Source organism: Misgurnus anguillicaudatus, chromosome 16 (assembly GCF_027580225.2).
Source record: "Misgurnus anguillicaudatus chromosome 16, ASM2758022v2, whole genome shotgun sequence".
Lineage (NCBI taxonomy): Eukaryota > Metazoa > Chordata > Actinopteri > Cypriniformes > Cobitidae > Misgurnus > Misgurnus anguillicaudatus.
In genome coordinates, this window is record NC_073352.2 from 17215303 (window position 1) to 17237313 (window position 22011).

General features: G+C 38.9%; 1 protein-coding gene across 9 annotated transcripts in view; it reads right to left on the minus strand.

The window, feature by feature from the left end:
- The window catches only part of gpc3 (glypican 3), a 160858-nt gene extending 139415 nt beyond the window's left edge, over window positions 1-21443 (minus strand). The window contains exons 1-2 of one of the 9 annotated variants that reach the window (XM_055178090.2): window positions 20900-21423; window positions 7985-8146 (exon numbers count right to left, since the gene is read on the minus strand). In XM_055178090.2, the coding sequence (XP_055034065.2) occupies window positions 7985-8146; window positions 20900-21194 (457 nt within the window). In that variant the 5' untranslated portion in view covers window positions 21195-21423. Of the gene's footprint in view, window positions 1-7984; window positions 8147-12905; window positions 13082-13194; window positions 13298-14760; window positions 14951-15063; window positions 15183-20899 lie in introns of those variants that run through there. The other 8 variants (XM_055178093.2, XM_055178091.2, XM_055178094.2 and 5 more) reach the window with 8 other exon arrangements.
- Between the last annotated feature and the right edge of the window lie 568 nt (window positions 21444-22011).

The following is a 22011-nucleotide window of genomic DNA, read 5'->3' on the forward strand; positions in this document are numbered from 1 at the left end:
TAAATGGCTTTAGCTAGCATACTGCTCCCTATAAGTGACAAAATAACGCAAACATTTTCCTGTTTGTGTGTTGTGATTTGTGTAGTCACAGCGTGTACAGGTGGCGGGGTCATGTGAGACACAGCCATCTTCTGGCAGTGTACATACAGGGAACTATAGAAGCGCTGCTACTTGGGTGGAGTGATTTGTTCGCAGCACCTGAGAAGCCCCCTGGTGAGGAGAGAGTTGTGCTAATCACTCCGCCCAAGTATCAGTGCTTCATCTGAGAATATAGTTTCCTGTATGTATACTGTTGGGGGATGTCTGTCTCGTATGACCTTGTTGTTTGTGCACGCTGTGACTATGCAGATCGCAACATGTGAATGGGAGGGTGTTCGTGTTGATTTGTCGCTTGTTTGGAGCAGTGTGCTGGCTGGAGCCATTTACTTCCGGTCTTTTTGCTGGGCCGGGCTGGCGGTGGGTGCGTCGGACGGAGTTGCAGGACGCACAGAGATGAGGGGGGTGTGTGTGGACTTATCTAACTCTGGGGGATACGGTGGGTAGGGTAGAGGCCCAAAATGTCTGCGTGTTCCTTTAAGGCCCAAAATTCAATCACTCAAAAATCTTCTGTGCAGTGAGTAGTGAAGTTCTTTGTTTTACACACACACACACACACACACACACACACACACACACACACACACACACACACACACACACACACACACGCACTTACATTTATGGTGTATCTACATTATTGATGGAAATATATATTTTTTTCTTTTTGTCATTTGGTCTTGGTTTTGTGTAATGGTGAATGTGTGATTTGTTGGGTTTTTATGTATTTTTTCAAAATTCAAATTCTCTCTTATTGGATGTGCAGTTCACTGTATTGATCTGTTTCAATCAAATAAAGTGTTTCATTGATTCATTCAAACTGTTGTCTCTCTTTGTTTCAACAACTTAAAACTTTTGAGTAAAGTTTACTTGAATATTTTAAGGCAATCGGTTTCCTAAGATTTCCTTAGTATTGTGAACACTTAGCCTTGTAAGGATAACTTGCCTTAATGAGTACTGCTAACTGAACATAACTCAGTTGTCTGAACTGACATTTCCTTAGTGACGGGAGCTAATGATTTTTAAGTTCACTGTACTACCATGACATGAGTTGTCTTGACTAACATTTTTTTTGTCATCATAACTAATGATTTTGCGTTAACTGTACTCAAGTGTACTACCATGATATGAGTTGTCCTAACACATTTCTTCTCAGCTACAACAACTTAAAAATTGATTGTCAACTTTACTTTAAAAATTTGAGGCAATCGGTTTCCTAAGTTTTTTTAAGTAAAGTCAACAAATTACTTTTTACAGTGTATTCCCTAGCCACCTGCAATCCAAGCTATCTCGTAAATTAGAAGAAAACGCTTCCCTGCCAATAGCCATGTTTCTATCACCATGATTTTATGCGCATTTTGAAGTATCGCATCAAAAACGAGTGATGGAAATTTCCCTTAATTGGCAAAAAAGTTTTTACGCTCGCTTGAGTTGGTTTTTGACATATGCGAAAAATAGTAAATGTGAATAATGGGAGATGGAAACGCAATTGCGTAATAAATTCTGATGTAGCGAATTTAAGTGACTGACCGCCAACCGTTTCCGCTGAAGTTGTATTTATCATACATTGAGCTTGACGTCATCGCAATGCCCTTGCTGCTAGTGCCTGCATGACTACATGCAGTCCTGTCTCCATTTTTCAAGCGTGCCTTGTTTTGTTTACTGTTGGTTACTAGGTTACCAATACCACTGTCATTCGCACAAACTGCTGGATGGAAAAACACCTAATTCACATTTGTTTGTTTTTCCTTTTATTGCAAATTTTTAAAAGATTCCCTTCACGTTTGGATTGAAACCCAGCTAATGATGCAGTTTTTCAGCAATCTATATTTCTGGTATTATCCACTAGGTGGCGCTCTTACCCAACTTACACTTAAGCATCCACTGATTCAAAACAGTTAAAACTCTGTGTATGTTTTGATCATCGTTGACTTTTTCCATGTTTTAGTGCTATAATTGGGTCCCCAGTGCTTCTATCAACTTAGTAAATGTGAAAAATATCAACCCAGTAAATTAGTTTTGGTAAACCATTCTGTGCAAACATGAAAAAAATCGGTCATTGAAATTTGGCTCCCCTTGTGATGTCAGAAGGGGATAATACCGCCCCCTAATCTGCACTATTCAACCACAGCACTGCTATTTACTTCAGAGATCAACTCATTTGCATTTTAAAGGACACACCCAAAAACTGCAAATTTTTGTTTACACCTACAAAAGTAGCAATTTTAACATACTATAATCAATTATGTATATATGATATTTTCAGCTAGAACTTCACATACGTACTCTGGGGACACCAAAGATTTATTTGACTTCTTAAAAAAGTCTTGTAAAATGTCCCATTTAAAAGGACACTGGAAGGGAAAGAGATAACCAGGTGATAATTTCAAATCTTATTCATGCCATAAATACTTAATAAAATTAAGATCAAATGACTAAAAAATAATAAATTATATCCTGATGTGCATTGTAGTAAAGGGCACTTTCTGCTCTCACAGTAATGAGTACAGGGATGCAAACTCATCACTCCGGGGTGACAAAAGTGACAAAATTATGGTTACAATTATTTAATTTATCAACAAAGCATTATTTTCACAAAGAATGTAGTGCTGTATAGCAACATTAAAAGTGATTTTATGTGCAATTTTGTCCTAAAAAACCAAACACAACACAATAAATTTACCCAAATCCTATTTTTTTATCTAAACAGTCTACATAAACTTTTTTAATCTAAACAATTTACCTAATTTTACTTAATGTATTCATTAAGTACTAAATAAATATATTAAGTATATTTTATATATTTTAATATTTGTCTCATTTGATTCTTTTTTATTTTATTTATTTTTATTTTATTTATTTCCTTTTATTAAAGCAATTTAAGGGGAAACATCTTGAACTTATGCCTAGTTCAGACTGCACGTTTTTAGTAGTCGGGTCACATTTCTTTTCATACTGCTGACTATCTGGGGTAGCGTTCAGTCACTGCTGTTTTCACATTGCACAACGGATCGGCGACAGGGGTTTTCACACAGCATGACTTTACCATAGGAAGAATCGCCGACAACTTTGTCCCGGTCCGCAAACTATGTCTCACAGCCACAGCGTGCGAGACCGGAGTTCTCACGTGACACTGCGGATTATTATTTTTAAAAATGGTAGCCCGCAAGAAGCTTGCAATACAAACTGCATGTGCGCTCATTTGTAACAAAGATAAAAGAAAAGAAGCCCTTTTCTTAACCAAATCCATGCTTGCTGATATTATGGGCTGCAACTTCATAACTCCTCCCTGAACTTCCAGCTGCCCTGTATGTTGCTCTATTAGCTGTAGGTCATCGCAAATGTTATTTTCAGTCAAAACACATTTCACACAGCATGATTTTGAATCGCCGACCAGTGCAGATATTTAGCATGCCAAATATCTCACGGGTGTCGGCGACTCGTCGGCGATTCTCTCAGATCGCGTTTTTGATAATTCACACTGCGTGACTGTAACTCACATGCACGAGCATCGATTTGCCTGTGATTTCGGGCATTGGTCTGCGATTTCTCAAAACCTGTCGGCGAGTCAAAATCAGGGCCAAAATCGTGCAGTCTGAACTCGACATAAGTTGACACTTTAATGAAACCAAACTGACAACTCCATTAAATCTCCTGAGCTATGAAAGATCAACATATGAGTCATAAAATTTTCCTTTGGATTTGCTAGATCAGTGGTTTTCAAACTGGGGGCCGGGGCCCCCAGGGGGGCCGCGAGATGGTGCCAGGGGGGCCCCAGTTTTATGAGATATTATGAAATACATTAATTTATCATGAATTCTGTGTAATTAAACCTAAAAAAATAAGGCTACTAACCAAAAGCACTACTTTTTTGTATAATTTAATGTTTGTTTTTTTTAATTAAAATGTTGAGTTTTTTGTCACAAATTTTCTTTGGAGGGCCACGAAGGAATGCACCGTACACAAGGGGGGCAGCACGCTGAAAAAGTTTGGGAACCACTGTGCTAGATCAAGCTAGTCTGTTGCATCTTCCTCAACCTAGCACTCAGAAGTGACATGTAAGATTCACACCATGCAAATTGCAATCAGCTCTACATTTTTAGATGTTTGTGCCATTATATGGTTTTTATAATCCTAAATTAGTGAATCAGGTGCTGGCAGTAAACTAAACCGTACAACGCAATGTGCCAACAAACGTCTGCCCTGCAGAGTTATGACGCCTGGCCAAAACATTACAGCTCTTATTCCAATAAATTCCACAATTCTGAATTGCACAGATTTATGGAGAGCCTGAATCACAAGAATCTTAAAAAACCTCATATACTATGTCTTTCTTTTATAACTTATAAGCTGATTCTCTTTAAGATTTCTGAGGCTTTTAACTGAGCCACTTACATGAATCTAGAGAGACACGCCGTGACTAAATGCGATATGAGGCGGATGAGGGGACCCAAAAACTGCCACACAGTGCATGTCACTAAGAATGGCCTCTTTGTCAGATGTTCTCTGTAACTTTTATGATTGTTTGGCAAAGTTTACTTCAAAGAGTCGAATCTTTGGCACCGCTCGCGGTGTGTGAGAAAGGCGGGCTGGCGAGGGGAGTGGCACCAGAGGCTGATGGGAGCAGATAGAGCGAAAGGGATGGAAGATGCTGGAGTGGAGAGCTGAGCCCTTTGATCTGTGTCAGCCGTGAAAAAGTACAAAAGAATCAAAAAGCAATGAGAAGAGGAGCACATAAGATTGCAAACAAGGCCTGCTCACTATTCCCTGTGGAAGCACGAAGGGAAAAACAAGACAAGACAAGAGCACATTTTAGAAATTCTGTGGGCTGTTTAGGGCTTTCTCTCAAGCCTAACGCTGAAGCAATTAGCATTGAACCATCTTCCCGAAGAGACAGGACCCAACCAAATCCAACGCTCTAACATTGTTAGCGTAACGAAATTAGTAGGGACAACCCACCCGTGCCAAATTACACAATTCATTTAATTGACAATCCGGGAAGACCCATTTATCAATCAAAGTGTCTGCCAGTAGTCTTTTGTAATTGGCTGTTAGTGCGTTTAGCAGCATCATTTTTTCAACTCTTGTTTTTTCTAAGCTTTTAATTTGTGCACACCGTATTATGTTTGCCATCATTTAAAATTTACACATCATAAAAGATTTGACTTTCACAATGCCCATCTTAAAAGGAACCAATAAAACTGACATATTCACATAAAATGATGTGCTAACGAATTGCCAAGTCTATATTATACTACCATGGCATCCTCTTAGTCTTTTGTATATAGCAAAACTGATTTCAGAAATTAATTTGTTATATTTATATTAGGGATCTCCAACCTTTTTGTTAGTAAGGGCTACCACAATGGATAAAACAATCTGGAGGGCTACTTTTTGATATAGTCTACTAAACAAGTTTAGTTTTACTTATTTTATATTACTTGTTGATATGTTTTATCAATTTAAACTGAGACTATTAATAAAATGTGCTTTGGCGGGCACCTCAAAGACTTTGTGCCGGCAACCTGGTGCCTGTGGGCACCATGTTGGAGACCACTGATATATAGTGGCTTGCATTAATTTGTGTAGTACAACTTTGTAACATAAAATGATGAAAAAACAACCAATAAACAACCAATTCTGACCACACTGTTAGATGTATATTGTCATTTCTGATACTGCACAGTCTGCCATTAGCTTTAAACAAGATTTTACACACTGTAACCCTAACCAATTGAAAGAGCAAGAGTCACATAGAAGAGCAAATAAATGCACTGGTTGGCATGCTGGCATAAAACTGATTTGAACTCTTTCCCCGCCATTGATTAGTTAACTCGTCAATAAAGAGAAAACGCTTCGCTGCCAATGACAAGTTTTTCCGGCAAACCGTATTTCCCCTATTATCCACCAGGTGGATAAAACCCTGAAGTTTTTCCTGTAGGTTTAAACTCTGTGTATGTTTTGATCATCGATCATTTGAGAGGTAATGAATAGAGAACAAATAAAGGTAAGATGAAACGTTTTTTAAAGCAGAGGGTTTATTCTTTCATTTAAATATTGTATGTTTATATATTTGAAGTAGAACATTTTCTATAAGGCATCAAACTTTTGTTAAAATCATAAAAAATGCAGGCGCTGACTAGCAACTTTTTTGAAAATGCTGGTGAGGAAAGAGTTAAAACATTGGGCTTTAATCATAAATAATGAAAATTAGCAATTTGAATTTGAGATACTATTTATATTTAACTCATTCCCTGACGGTCTTTTTTTTTTAAGTTGCATGTCAGCATTTTTTTGCAATTTTAACAAAAGTTTCACAAAATGGAATTTTTTTTCCTAAAATAAAAACATACAAATATATCAAATGAAAGAACAGACCCTCTGTTTTTAAACAATCAATAAACAAACAAACAAACAAACAGATTGGGGAAAAAACTTTTGATCCTATCTATATTTTTCTCTGCTTATAAACTCTTAAATATGGGTTTTTTTTTTTAAATACACATTTTTGTTTGGTGGCAGTTGGCAAATCAGCCTTTCACTGTCACCTATTATTATCGTAGTTCATATTTTATAGCTAAAGTGTTTAAAAAAATGACACTGAGCTAAGGTTGCTGTGTAAAATGTGTACTATAATTTATACAATGTTAACTACAAACCGGCTGCCAAACGTCCCTTCACAAAGTGGTGATCCATGATCGCCGTCTACCCTCGTCTTTAGGAAACCAAAACATTTGTTATTTTATGTTTTTTATATATTTTTAGGGCCTTTTATGCCTTTATTTTGGATGGTGTGGTAGTAGAGAGTTGACAGGAAAGTGTTGGGTGGAGATAGAAGAGCAGGACTGGAAAAGGACCACAGAGCCGGAAGTCGAACTCGGGTCGCTGGGAACACAGTGGCGCTATATGTCGGCGCACTAACCACAGGGCTATTGGCACCGACAACATTTTTTATTTTCAACTAGGTATTTGTTCCAGAGTTTAGTTTAGACACTAAGTCAGACCGTTTAACAGAGACTGAAAGTAAAGTTCCGACCGGACGCGTAACCGCGACAATGCACGTGCGTCCGATGAAACCGTCTATATACAATAAGTGAGCTTTATCCAACTACTCTATAGGTAGCATTCACCAACTAATCGAATGGCCTGAGGGTGATTAAATAAACAGCAAATTTTCATTTTTGGATGAAGTATCCCTTTAATGTGGGACCGGATGTTGATTGGGTAACCCACCAAGCACACACACACACACACACATACACACACACACACACACACACACACACACATACACACACACAGCCTCATTGAAACCAACACATTGTACATTTTGTGTACATTTTTATACAAATGTTTTATACCACGCTCATGTTTCATGCACGGCGGTGGCGGCTCGTGACTGCTCATCCGAGGGGCACAAATTCAAAATAAGTGTTCAGAGTGTCATGTGTGTTGCTTGCGTTTTCAAAATATGTGTTTGTTGCGTCATGTGACCATGTGCATCACGTGTTTTTTCAAAATATGTGTCTGCTGTACACGCATCAAAAGAAACGCTCACGTTCACCAAATACACGCAAGACACTCCCTTAACAGTAAACTCTGATTACTCATGAGATTATGCGAGTATCTGGCAAACACGAGCTTCTCTTTTATCCTAAACCCTTTAGACGCGTCTGCAGCAGGCACTTATTTTGACAAGACACGTGATGCACACAGCATCTCTCGACGCGCCAAACACATATTTTGAAATAAGGAACCACGCATATAATGGGCTACATACATGTTGTGATGAACTTCGCATCGAGCGCCCTCGAAAAAAGAAGTCACCGGCTGCCACTGATGCACGGGGATCAGTGTGTAATATTATCACCTGTTTTCTGAAACGTACCTTGAAAGAGGGCGGCATTCTGAATGATGAGAACTTTAAGCTGAGCGCTGGTAGCCTGGAGACTCGACTCCATATTCTGTTTGGCAATAAGCAGGTAGCGCTCCTCCATTTTGCGGGAACAGCAGGTCAGGCCTTTCGGCTGGCACACCTGCAGATCCGAGCCTAAAAAATGGATGAGAATGAGAATTACAGTCAAAGCAATAAACAAGCAAACAGACTGCAGCGCTTATAAACTCCATCAAACGAGTATTTGCCGAACGAGTCTAGCGTTATTGAGAGCTGCAGTAATGCTTTGTTTTATTGAGCACATTGTTTATATAACCTATTCAAACCCGGCATCAAATCACACCGAACAGTGGGTTTATCAAACGCAACAAAATGAATCTCTGGAATTAAATTGAAACGTGTTATTTAATTTCTGCGGATGCCATTTCATCTCATTTCCATATGCCAAGCTGATTAGTGCAAAACAAATACTCATTAAAGGAAAACAAGATCAGGCGAGGTATGAAAGGCAGATCCCACGAGACCGCTGCTATGCACAAATCTGTCCATTTACAATCTGAAACAGTTAAAATGTGAGTCAAATGAAAGGGACATATAATTTAACAAGCAAGTCCACTGACAGTTATGTTTTGTTTAGTAACAAAATCAAAAGGTTTGTTGACATCTGTTTTAATCAAATAAAAATGTGAAGGTTATCCATCAAAGAAGCATAATTAGTTTTGCTGGGATCTTTTCAAAAGAAGAGAACAGCCTATTGAAAAATACATTCACTGTGGTAAGGTTCTTTAGTTTTGGCTAATATATGAATAATAAAATAAAATAAAAATTTTCAGTGAAAAGTAAAATCTCTGTTGAATCAAACATCAAGGATAAGCTACAGAAAATGACCAAAGTCTAAGTCTTATTAAGTCCTCTGCGTTATTCTGTGAGATGGACTTAATGACCTAAATCCTACAAAGGATTCAATTTCATTATTTATTAGCTCCTTTCATAAGTAAGCATAAAACATTAAATCTTATGGCTTTATGAATCGCAGAAGATTCTGCAGTGAAATAAAAACCACACCATGGTCATGTATATTCTAATGTACAGCATCAAATAACATAACACACAGGTAAGTTGTTGTTTTGGACTGAATACACTGTGGAATTCGTTTGCTTTTGGACATCGAGGTCACACAGTCTTCACTGCATAAGAATCAGGACTAAGAAATAAGGGCTGAGAAATAAATGAAATTATTGCAAATGTTTTCCCCCGGGCCGCTGATGTGGCCAATTATCTTGTGATTACACATGCAGGGAGGGAACTTGAATTTTTTCAAAAGCTACCACCGTCGAATCCCACTAAATCTCCATTTCTGTTATTGTCGTGTTTGCAACTTTGTTTTCAGTCACTTTGCTGCTGTCATCTCATGCATCTTAGAGCAGCTCTGTTAAACTGGATCCAAATGAAGTGTGTGTGTCTATCAGCTACCTGAGGGGGCGGAGGAGGTTGCACTGGCTTGATTGATAGCGCTGTAAACAAACTTCAGACGAGTCCCAATGCACCAGTTCACACAGACAGAGATGATGATGATGATGATGGGGTAGGAGAAAAGGAGGGCATAACACGATCTGGGCATAGAAAGTGTCTCTGTTTAAAAGAGGCTTTCTGCAGCATTTTGGTATATCGCCATAACTATTGTGAAACGTCAGACTTAAAAATAACACGGGGTGGATTTTCTTATGAAAAGACCTGAAGAGCTTGTTTCCCATTGACCAGCAAGAGATGAATTTGGAAATGGTGGAACGGAGGAATGTAATGCTATTTAGTGTTCCTGAATGCTGTGTTCGTGTTCAGGGTCTAGTCACTATTAGAATTGAAAGATGCTGAATGAACTATTGAATGCAAATTAAATTCCCATTCCATAACAGCTCATCATCAAAGAAAGGTATATAAATCCAAAAAGAAACCTTAAAAATATACTCTACAAGTTTGTTAAACTAAATAAACCGTAGCAGAGATTAAAATGCAGGAGATTTAAGTGCTGCCAAATTTAAAATCTCGTATGAAAATGAGAAGACAAAATGTCAAAGAAATTGCCTTACGGGGAAAGAAAGAGCTGATTTACTAAACACACAACTGCCTGTTGGGAATGTAAATAAACCCATTACCTTCACATTCCATCGAAAACCAACAACGGCAGGAAAAACCCCACACTCTCTGATCACCCATCTGCAGCATCCCAATACGGATATATAATGAGAAATAATAGGACAACCTGCCATACCGTTCCGGGCGGCATCTTCTTTCATATTCACACCGACAGGCTTAATATCCAAAATCAATACTTGCAAAGGAGCGGCGACAGATAAGATCGAGCTAATTTCAGATTCCTGGGCCAAATTATTAAGCTGTCAATAGTCCAACTTGTAGAGAGCTGGGGTGGTGGAGTTGGCTGAAAGTAGAGAGAGCTCAGGCAGATTTAGTAATTATCTTCAGCAAAACAGACAATTTCATTGGCACGTCTGCCGTTTGCAGATGATAAATGTATTTTATTAGAGAAGTTGTAGGCTGTCGGGGAATTGTGAAGGTCTTTACAGGAACAATATTGCTCCCTACCGAGACGCATAAACAAATATTACTTCACAGTCTGTAACTAAAGACTGCTCATACATATGGTCGATTAGATTTGTTTTCTGAATAAAGAACTGAAAATATTTATATATATAAAAAGAACAAAACTGTACACCCGAGTCTATAAATGAAATAGTGTTCAACATATGGCTTTCATGTACATCCAGATCTCGTTTGTAGCCTCTATGGCACAATTTACAGTCAGTGTTGGGATTGACAACTATTTCAAATGAATGAGTCAAATGACAAACTGTAATTTGTTTAGAAATATTGTGATATTTTTAAACAAATGACTTATCTGTGAGTTAATTATAGGCCTTATTATTTTTTTAACATTCATGTTCCCTCATAATCTTTCATCAAAAATGCAAATCTCCTCTCCTCCTCAAAACGATCACTCTTTACTTCCGGTTATATAGTACGGCAGGTGGGCAGGGTTCGAGAAAACACTTTAAGGAGCACAGATTTACGTTTTTAAATTTCCTTTGGTGTGTATTAGTAGATGTTAACCATATGCAAAAGGTACATACCCAATGTAAACAATGACACGAGTAATCGTCTCCAACGTAAATCTCTTTTCTTGGACTAAACACACGGATTGAAGGCAACAGCTTACTTCCTGGGATTGGTGATGTAGACAAGACCGACATTATCATTATCAAATTCCTCCCGCTTGGACCCAAAGCCTGTAAGTTAACTCCTGTTAGCATTGCATTGTGACCGAATCTTTTTAACATAGTAAAGAGCGTCTCATTTCCTGCTGACGTCACAGGGGCTGTTTACACTTGGTATTAGGATGTGTTTTCATCGATCGGATCACAACTGGACGAGAGAGAAACATCACGTTTACACCTGGAATTTAAATCCGTCTCTTTTGTCCCTTTTTCGACGGGCGAGTCTCTCCACTGTCATTTAAACGCGAGCGGGAGTAATGATGAGTTTAAATGGAAGTGAACTAATATTATGTCAGAGTCCACTGCTTTTGTTGTAAGTAAACATGCTGCACAGTGTTTTGTACATGAATATGTAAGAGCTTTCTGTGGATTTTCAGCGCAATTGATGAAATAAGATCGCGCAACTTTCACACACTTACAAAATGACACTGCGGAGATCAGCTGCTTTAGTTTTATCAATGAAAGGCTAAAAATAGCGCTTTGCGCCAGAAGTCAGAAAAGACGTAAAACATTGTGTTCAGTACCTCAGATTAGATAAATGGGCGGAGAGAAGGCGGACACGTGTGGCTGTTCGAACACATGTGCGTTTACACTACAAAAGCAATCCGATCAAGAGGGGTTTCGACTACCTCTAAATGTGGTTGAAAGTGGTCGAAAGTGGACGAGCTCAAAATGTTTTGAACACCGTTTACACCTGGCATTAACGTCGTCCACTTGTGATCCGATCTACGAAAACGCATGTTAATGCCAAGTGTAAACAGCCTTACGATGTACAGGTTAGCTGGCCATTCAGGGACACAGAGCTTTTCAAATCCATGCTTTCAGGAAGAGAGTGAAATCTGGAGCTACAAAAATGTACGGTATGTGGAAAATAATGTGTTTTTTAACCATAAACCACGCAAACACATTGTATTATACAAAATACACAAAATAAAGTTTTTTAGCAATGAAATAAGTCCTCTTTAAAAGTGCCATAGAATGTAAAACTGTATTTATCTAGGCAATAGTCATAAATGAATAATAAGAGTTCTGTACATGGTAATGATATATTGTGAGCCTGAAACACTACTGTTTCCTCCTTCCCTGCTGAAAAAACAGCAACAAACCAGCATGGGAATTATGCTGGTCTATGCTGGTTTAGCTGGTGGTCACCAGCATACCAGCACCAAAACACAACATATGCTGGTATGACCAGCATGGGATGCTGGTGCTAATGCTGGTTTAGCTGGTGCTAGTGCTGGTTTGTTGCTGGTTTAGCTGGTGCTAATGCTGGTGCTGATGCTGGTTTAGCTGGTGTTCATAAGCAAACCAGCACCAAAACACAACATATGCTGGTCTTGCTGGTATGCTGGTTTTTTCAGCAGGGTTCTTATAAACCCTGCTTGCAAAAGGTCGCTGGAAAAGAGGCCAATCTCAATATATCACCGACTGTGACATTACAGTTGTCATGTACGCCCCAACATTAAATTACACATTAAATTAATTACAATGTTGTTACAAAAGTTGTGACTGCTAAGTTAGCACTATATGCTAGTTAATGCTACATGCTAGCTTTTAGGCTAGATTCTACTATTGACATTACAGTTAAGTTTTGCAGGATCCATACTAAAAAATAAAAAACTTACCACTCAGAAACGTCCATTTCCAATCTCTTAATAATTAATTATTCCTCAAAATCTGTGTCTGTCTTCTGTGTTTTCTCACAAACATTGCTACTGAAATGAGCTGCTCTGAGAAATAGCTAATCAGTGCAGAGCTCAACATTATTATTCATGACCCTTTCAGCTAATAATAGGTATTAAGCGCCATAAAAATTCATCAATTAGTGTGTAATGCTGCCTATATCTATACCTGTTCTCAACACAATCTATACACACTATATACACCTCCTCCCACCCACGACAAATACTTTACCCAAAGGCCTCAGGCATGTAAATATCCATGTCGGAGCTCAGATGAAACAGTCGGCTCCGACAGAGACGCGGCGAGCGCTGTGTACACATTTCAGCTCCGCGCTCCTCCCTAACAAGCCTTTAGACACGGAGCACAGCCAGGCGCATACATAAGCACCATCTTTAGAAGCATTTATAAAGCTATCGGCATGCAAGTTTAATGGGGACTGTGGGGAAAACATGCTGTGTTAAGATGCAGAAAAAGTAAAAAAAATGTTATTAGAAACATGAATTATAGAGCAACCGCACACGAAAGATGACATTTCTTTCTATACTCGAGTCTTTGAGACTTTGATATGTGTGCACTACAAGACAGAGCAAAAGTCAGAGCGTTCATAAAAGTATATGAACTGTATGATTATGAGTTGGACTCTAATGTAAAGGAGGCGGAAAGTATAATGGATTAAAGCAAACCTGGCTGTCCTCTTATAGTTCCATTAAAAATATTTAATGAAAAAGAAAGTGCTTCAGACTTCCACTGCATGGAGCACATGAGGGTAAAATTCAGTTTGTGATAGATAAACTAAACAATAACACAATAAAAGCCTTGCACGAGTTTTTAAAAAGCACTGTTTTCCTCTGAGCATTGTTATAATGAGTCCGGAAAAATCCAAGATATATGGTTTAATGGAAAGTCGGACCGAAGTCATTAGTAGAAAGTTTCATTGCTTGTAGGCATGTGATCTCTCACCTTCAACTTTAAATGGACTGCCAGAGACATTGACCTAAGCCATTATCTCATAATTACAGAAACTGTGTGGGTATTTATCAAAATATGAAGGTACTTCACTACCTAAGGCACAATCTGCCCCTTGACATCATACTAAGGTCTCATAAGAGTTTCCCATAAGATCAAGTTAGACCTGATTTTCTAGCATATCAATATAGACGGTTTCAGCAACAACATGCGTCCAAAATCGAAGGCAGCTAACTTGTTGCCTTGCTGCCTCAGCGGTATGACAGCAGCTCTGGGCATTCGGACAGCCTTCATAGGCAGCGTAATGGAATTCTAAACAGAGAGCGCTAATAATCCTGTGATAACTAATCCTATATTTGTAAACTACAATACTAATGTCATGCTAGAAATGCAATCAAAATGTGTAAATAGTGAAAATATAACCTTATTTGTACAACATTTGGGATTCAGCAGCTTTTTTGGCTGTCATTTTATTTTTTCGAACTGGACCAGGCTCGACCAATCACATTCCTGTACAAGCCCATACATAAAATTGCGAGACAAGAGATTAAGGTATTTCAGGATTCAGAAAGCAAAAAGCAACCATTGGATTCAGATGTGTCTTGATGCCTTTGAATGCTGCCTCCGAAGCCCATAAACAAACGGCTTTCGTGGTCCAAAACTTAACTTCCGGAACATGCGGGTAGACTTCCGGAAAGAATCATAACAACAAAGACTATCTGAGGAGAGTTCTGATTATAAGCAAAAATAAATAACAAGTAAATTGCCTAAGTTCAAGTTATAGCTAAAGTGTATCAACTAGGCTACTACACTGAGCTAACGCTAACTTACTGTGTAAAATTACTACATACGATATAGATCGGCTGCAAACCCCTCTTTGCACAGTGGTGGTCCGTGCTCGCCGTCTCCCCTCATCTTCTTTAGGAAACCGAAACATTTTTATTTTCCAAAAGGTAACGTTATGTTTCAGAGGTCAGTTTACCACTAGCCAGATCACACAGTTAACTTCGCGACAATGCGCAACTGCGATAGCGCGCGTTCGTCTGAAGAAACCTTCTACAGTAAGTAACAGTTACGTCATTGCTGCACATAAAATGCTAAAATACAGCGCTTAAAAATGATTAGACACCCTACCTATTTGTCTCAAAGACTATTCAGCATTGCGAAGTGCTTCAATGTGGACTCCTTTCTTTTCAGAGAGTTTTCAACATTTCAGCAACATTTTGAACGAGTGACGAATGTCAATTGAATTTTAAATTAGAGGTGACGAACGTCACCTCTAATTTAAGGTGGCACATTCAACTTATCAGAAATTAATCAAGCATAACATTCAACCATTAAAACTCACTTTTTTATTAAGTAATGCAAGTAAATAAATGCAATCGGGCATCAGAATAAAAAACAATAAAGTATGTTTCTGCCTTTCTTGTTAAATAGTGCATTGGGAAATTTAGCATTAGAAATACTGGTGTATTAACCAATACAGAAACATAAATTTTTTTGTTAATCACAACAAGGGCAGGAACAGGTTTATGGCAGAAACTTTACATTGAATTTACAAAGAATCAATAACAATAGTCCTTTTAGAGTAGTTTATTTCTGATAACAACAGTGGCGGCCAGTGACTTTTTCGAGGGCGCTCGATGCGAAGTTCATCACAACATGTTTGCAGCCCTTCATGTGTGAGGTGGTTCCTTAATTCAAAATATGTGTTCTGCGCGTCGAGTGATCCTGTGCATCATGTGTCTTGTCAAAATAAGTGGCTGCTGCAGACGTGTGTTTATGATAAAAGAGACGCACGCGTTTGCCAGATACTCACATAATCACATGCGTAATCAGAGTTTACTGTTAAGGGAGTGTCTTGCTTGTAATTGGTGAACGTGAGCTTCTCTTATCATAAACAGTTTTGACGCGTGTGCAGCAGGCACTTATTTTGACAAAACACGTGACGCACATGTGTCCGATGAAACCGTCTATACACATATTTTATTTTCAAGACATCTGAGCAATGTTTTAAAGTATAAATTGATAGATCTTTAAAGAAACCCCAGATTTACACAACCGAACATGTTAAATAACATTGTCCCCATTAAAAGCAAACATCAAACTTAAGGAGCAAGCTCAGTGGGGTAGTTTAACATTTCCATAAGGACATTTTCACGATAATTAAAATAATACTGTCGGCACTGAAAGAATCCAGCTCTTGACAGGGTGAACAAGTGTCTCCATAATCTCTTTTGCCATTACTGGCATTAAAACAAGCGGCGGAAGGCCCCTAACAGCTAATAACATGAGCTCTTGAGGGAGGTCAGTGGTACTTCATTAGCTGGATCTCATCCATGTGCACCGCTGGAGAAGAATACAGCTTCCTCTCATCTCATGTCAGGTTGTTTTGATCCCAAAGACTGCTGGGAGACCCTGACTTTACTTCGTACTCATTACTCATTCAACAAAAGACCGGCTTTTCAATTAACAAACATAATGTAAGCAGAAAGAAAGAAATCCTTTATTAACAGTGGTCATTTATCCAAGTGTTTATTATTATCTGATAAACATCAACTGAATATCAAAACATCAGCCTTCAATCTGACAAAAGGTAGCCACTGTACAAGAGTCTGAGCGTGAGCTGGCGTAAAGGTGCCTTTGAGACTAAAAAGACAGTCAGCTGTCTATCGTGCTTTGACATTCAGTCCTTCCCTCTGGGCATGAAGCCTGAGACTCTGGAGAGAGGCATCAACAAAAACGTTAAAGACATGCCAGCGGAGACGAGAGGGAGAAAACTTCTTATTGGCTTCTTGGTCCTGTAGCCCCCTGGCATTACAAGCAGTATGATTAAAATTCAGTTCAATCTTCCTGTGGGCTGTATCTCTGCCTGGCCTCCATGTATTTCAGAGCAGATACATCAGTCATAGCATTTTCCTCTAATGTCGGTCCATCAGTCTCTCTCTCTCGTTCATGCTAAAGATGCTCTTCATCCCACTCGCAGATGTCAGTAGAGAGCGTATTTGGCAGCTGAATAGAAGCGCAGTGGTTGCATGCATCATGTACCATCCGCAACATCACCACAGGCACAAAGTTTAAAGCCCACCCATAAGTTCACTGGGGTTACAGAGAAGAGGTTCTGAAAAAAGGGGTCATTTGAAATGTAATCTACCTGTTTTTGCTCAGAGGATGGAGGAACACTCTAAAAATGGCAGGGTTATTTTTAAGCCATGTTGGGTAAATATTGGACAGAGCACATCACTGGGTTGAAATTGACCCAATGCTGGGTTGTTTAAACCCAACTGCTAGCTTATTATAATGCATGGATGCGTAACTACAACCCAACATTGGGTCATTTTAACCCAGCATGTGTTCTGTCTAATATTTACCTATTAAGAGTTAAAAATAACACAGCTATTTTTAGAGTAAAGACATGTGTGTGAAAATGTGAGCTTCTGTAAAGCGAGCATGTTTAGCAAAGTTTGGGACCTTTGCTAAATTCTGAACAAAGCCAAGAGAGGGCAAATCGAGCAAAGCATTAAATCATTGCAACCAGGCAGAATGGGTGAAACTCTGTGTGAATAAATACAATCACTAAGTGACAGCTATACTATCCGTCATGCAATCTTTCCTATTACCAGTTAACATTAAGGATGTCTAGTTTGCATGCATTGGGTTTGGATCAGAGAAACCAAAGTATGTAAGCTGGACATCTTTGACAAGTGATCTTTATGCAAGCAGGAGGCCTAGCTTAATCTCAAACTGATATCAGATTCATTGAAACACAGCTGTATCGAGGTTATAACATCTTTAATAAAGTAATGTATTAAGTGTAGATTTATGTCGCTGTTATAATTTCTGGGTGGTATGGACAGTTGCGTTTCCTAAAGGCGCAGTGTGTACATTTTAGAATTATCTTTTGAAAGTAATGCAATATAATATAGATAACTGTGTTTATAGTGGTGTATAAAGACCTTACAAAATGAACTGTATTGTATTTATTACCTTAGAATGAGACGCGTCTATCTACATACACTGCGGGTTCCCTTACATGGAAGCTGGCATTTTGTGCCATTGTGTTTCTACAGTAGCCCTGACAGCTCTACAGAGCGGGTTTGTCACTACTTTGTCTCAGACAATGACATGTTTGTCCTGTGATTGCTACCATAGCTTCTCTTTGGCCCTGTCCCAAATGGCACACTCCGGACTTGTGGACCTCCTCAGAGTCCACCCATGTGGTGCAGATCTTAGGGACCCTTGACGACCGTCACGCCGGAAATAGGAAGAGAAGATACCGATCAGTGTGAACTCCTCCCTTCCGTCGTCTGATTGCTCTTTCGCTAGGACTTATGGGTTGGTAAAGTGCACAAAGCCTGCTGCAGCGAAGCCCACATCACGGGAGCAAAAGGGGCGCTGATGAGCGCACTTCAGAGCGTAGAAAAGATAGATGGGACACCCTACGGACTCGTAGATTAAGCGAGCACGCGCAATTTAAGGTCACGAGTCCAAAAGTCCACATGAAGTGCGCCATTTGGGACAGGGCCTATGAGCTTCGAAAGGGAGGGGTGCAATTTTACAACCTCACCACTAGATGCTGCTAAAATCTACACACTGCACCTTTAAAAGAAAACACCATCGTTTTTCAATATTTTACTATGTTTTTACCTCAACTTAGACTAATAAATACATACCTTACAAACTTTTTTCAATGCGTGCACTTAATCTTGGTACAGTGCGTCGTGAATATGTAAGCATTTAGCCTAGCACCATTGATTCCTTAGGATCCAAACAGTAATATTGACGGAAGTTTGAGCGAGAGGAGAGTAGTCAGGAGTGATAATGTTACTGCACGCCGAGGTCGAAGTGCTACAAACTATGTGCTCTTCCGCCATAAAATATAGTTCTCATTTTTATCTGCTTAGAAAATGGCCACATTTTGTTTTGTGCCACCATACTTACTCGTGTAAACTCATGTAACAGTCTTTAAATAGGGAAAACATGGAAGTGTTAAGTGGCTTTTTAATTTATCCCTGTTTGGATCCTTAATAATGAATGGGGCTAGGCTAAATGCTAACACATTCATGATGCGCTGTACAAAGATTAAGTGCACGCATTGAAAAAAGATAGGTATGCATTAATTTGTCTAAGTTGAGGTAATAACATAGTAAAATATGGAAAAACGGTGGTGTTTTCCTTTAAGATGCATTTAACCAGCACATAAATCAAAACAAAATAAAAAGGCCAAACAATTAACATCAAGGTCCGACATATACAAGGACATCCAATTAATGTTTCTGGCTACAAATGCTGGAACTGCACACCCCTGGTTCATACAATGAATCAAAATGAATCAAGCCAAAGGCTTCACCGCACTACTAATTACTGCACCAGGCATAAAGTCCAGAGCCCAGCGCCACTGGGACTATCAGGACTCTACACTGCCTGCGGCACGCTCAGTAAAAAAGCCCACAGTAAGTCCTTTCTCTGGAGAACAAAAATGTTTAGGTTTCACTAAAACAAGGAGCTTCAAAAAGTCTTTAATCCCATCAGGACATACAGTCCCAAAACCAGCTAGCCTGCAGATACCAAAAACGCTTTTGAAGAATTTCATTTGAAAACTACAGGCAAAGCAAATGACTGGAGGCATGTGACAGGGTGCACATTATTTTCATAAGCACTCAGTAAATACTTTTTACGATGTGACACCTGCATGTACATATATAGCAGATAGTTTGAAGTATTGCTCTGTTGCTTTTCTTAAATGAGGAAGGTTAAATTCAACTGTGAGACTGCCATTGCCATGTCCTTAACACAAATGCAATCCATTTAAATTGCAAATGTAATGCAAAAATGAACAGCATCTCTGATATAAAAGGAAATCTGGGAAATCATATAGTTTTATGCTCATTTCCAGGTCAAAATCCTTGACTCCATTATTTGTTTGCCAAATGTTCACAATTTGTAACAAGATGTTACAACAGAACTCAAATGACAAATAGTTTGTTACATTAACACAATGCAGAATAACTGGTATTGTGCTATAACTTCAGAATTCTAGATAAGTCTGGAATTGTTTTAAGGCAAATGCTGCCATTGGGGTAAGAATTGCACATAAAACAACCCAACAACAAAATGCAGTCACCAGGGACAAAGCAAGATCCTTCTCAGCAGAATTTTTGTTGTAAGGGCCAAACAAACTCCACTCTTTCTGTTTCTTCCCCGCTACTCTCCAGTATCCAGTTGTGAGAGAATTGAAGCATCAAGCAGCTAAGGGGAGATGTCAAGTAGACAGTCTGCCATCCATCCTGTCATTCATCACAACTCATCTATCTCCTCAATTCTCCAATGGGAAATGTAGCAACTTTAATAAACACGCTAACAAAACCCACCTTCTCCAGCGTGACAAGTAATTCACACTAGGTATGGTGACAAGAAATACATTTACAGCTCTCCCCGGGGCTACTTTGCTCCCCAGACGATGACGACAATCCAGTTATGATATGTACTATTTTGAACAAAGCAACATGAAATTGGAACATCTAATGAAATATATATATTCTGTTGTCTTTATTGCCAGTTTTGTTATCTGTTGGATTGCTTCACTATGTATTACAGACTACAGATATGACTACATCCAATATTATAATCATTTCTGTAGTCTGTAATATTATAACAACAACATACGTAATCCAAACCTTTCAACTAACATAACGTTACTCATTATATAAAATGTTTGAATAATAAAAATGTTGCCATGTTCAAAATCTGCACAATAAAAAGATAACATTGTAGATTTAGACCACGTCATGCCTAGTTTCTAATTTTCATTTACTATCCAGAAGACAAATCACACATAGTATTGCAACTTTAACATGCATCTCTACAAAGCCTGGAAGCGTTATTGGAAAGCAAGGGAAACTTCAAAACGTGCGTTTATACACAAATATCTTAGTTCAAACGCAACTTTGACGTGAATAGCTCAGTTTACCTGAGACCGGCGTTTCTGGGGTCCATTTCATCCCCGGGTACAGAAACTGAAAAGACGAGCGCACTTCGCGACAGTCCAGCACCTGGCTATTCGGATGAGAGGACGGCAGTAACAGGACGCACAAAATCAGTGCGCATTTCAACTTCAGTCCAGTCATGTTTGAATCCAGATGAGGTAGGAAAATACAAATATAGGTAAAAGGTTTGATTAAAGACGCGAGAGGAGAGCGCGGGAACGTCCTGTGTTGCGTAAAGTGAGCAGATAGCGTTGTGTTGGTGTCAGCGGCGCGCGGCATCCCATGCGCTCTGTGCGCAGTGACAACAGGAATCCCGTACAGCTCCTGATCTCCACCTCATTTACAGAGACAAACTTCATGCTCACAAATCAAGGTCACATTTGCCTCCTTTATAAGAAGGGACTGTGCGATTTCCTTATGACACTTCTTCAAATGAGACGGTAACGGAAAAGCGTTTTAGCTTAAACACACATATATATGTGCGCAAGTTGTGGTTATGAAGGCAGGAGGCGCGCTGTAAACCTTTAGCGCTACTGCTTTTATGTGGACAGCAAGATGTCCAAACCTGATTTTCAGTCACGGTTAATTGCGCTAAATTACTTTGCAATAATTACATTTTCCATTAAAAATAATACTACTTGTGTCCAATCGATTTACACGATAAACATTTATTTGTTTTTACATGCTAAATAACAAGCCTATCCGTCACATGCAGTTATCTGATGCCATCTAGTGTTTCTGAATAATACTGCTACTCACTGGAATTTGTAAATCACTGAAATCTCTTCTGTAATCCATTCAGTTCTCAAACGTTGATTGACATTTCTTGGTATTTAAATGGCCATGCCCACATTTTAATTAGAAAATTGAATCTAGCGGATTACAGATGGATACCGTGCAATTTTAATTGAAGTTTTGGACGTTTAGAAAATTGCAAAGCCATCCACCCGAAAACAGCAAGATAAATATTTAAAACACTAAAAACAGCATAAATTCCATTAGGTTCAGTTTAGACCTTATACATAGTTAAGTGAATATTATATCAGTTCAATATGCGACCCTGTCTGTGAAATCCAGACTAAAGTCTTATAATCTA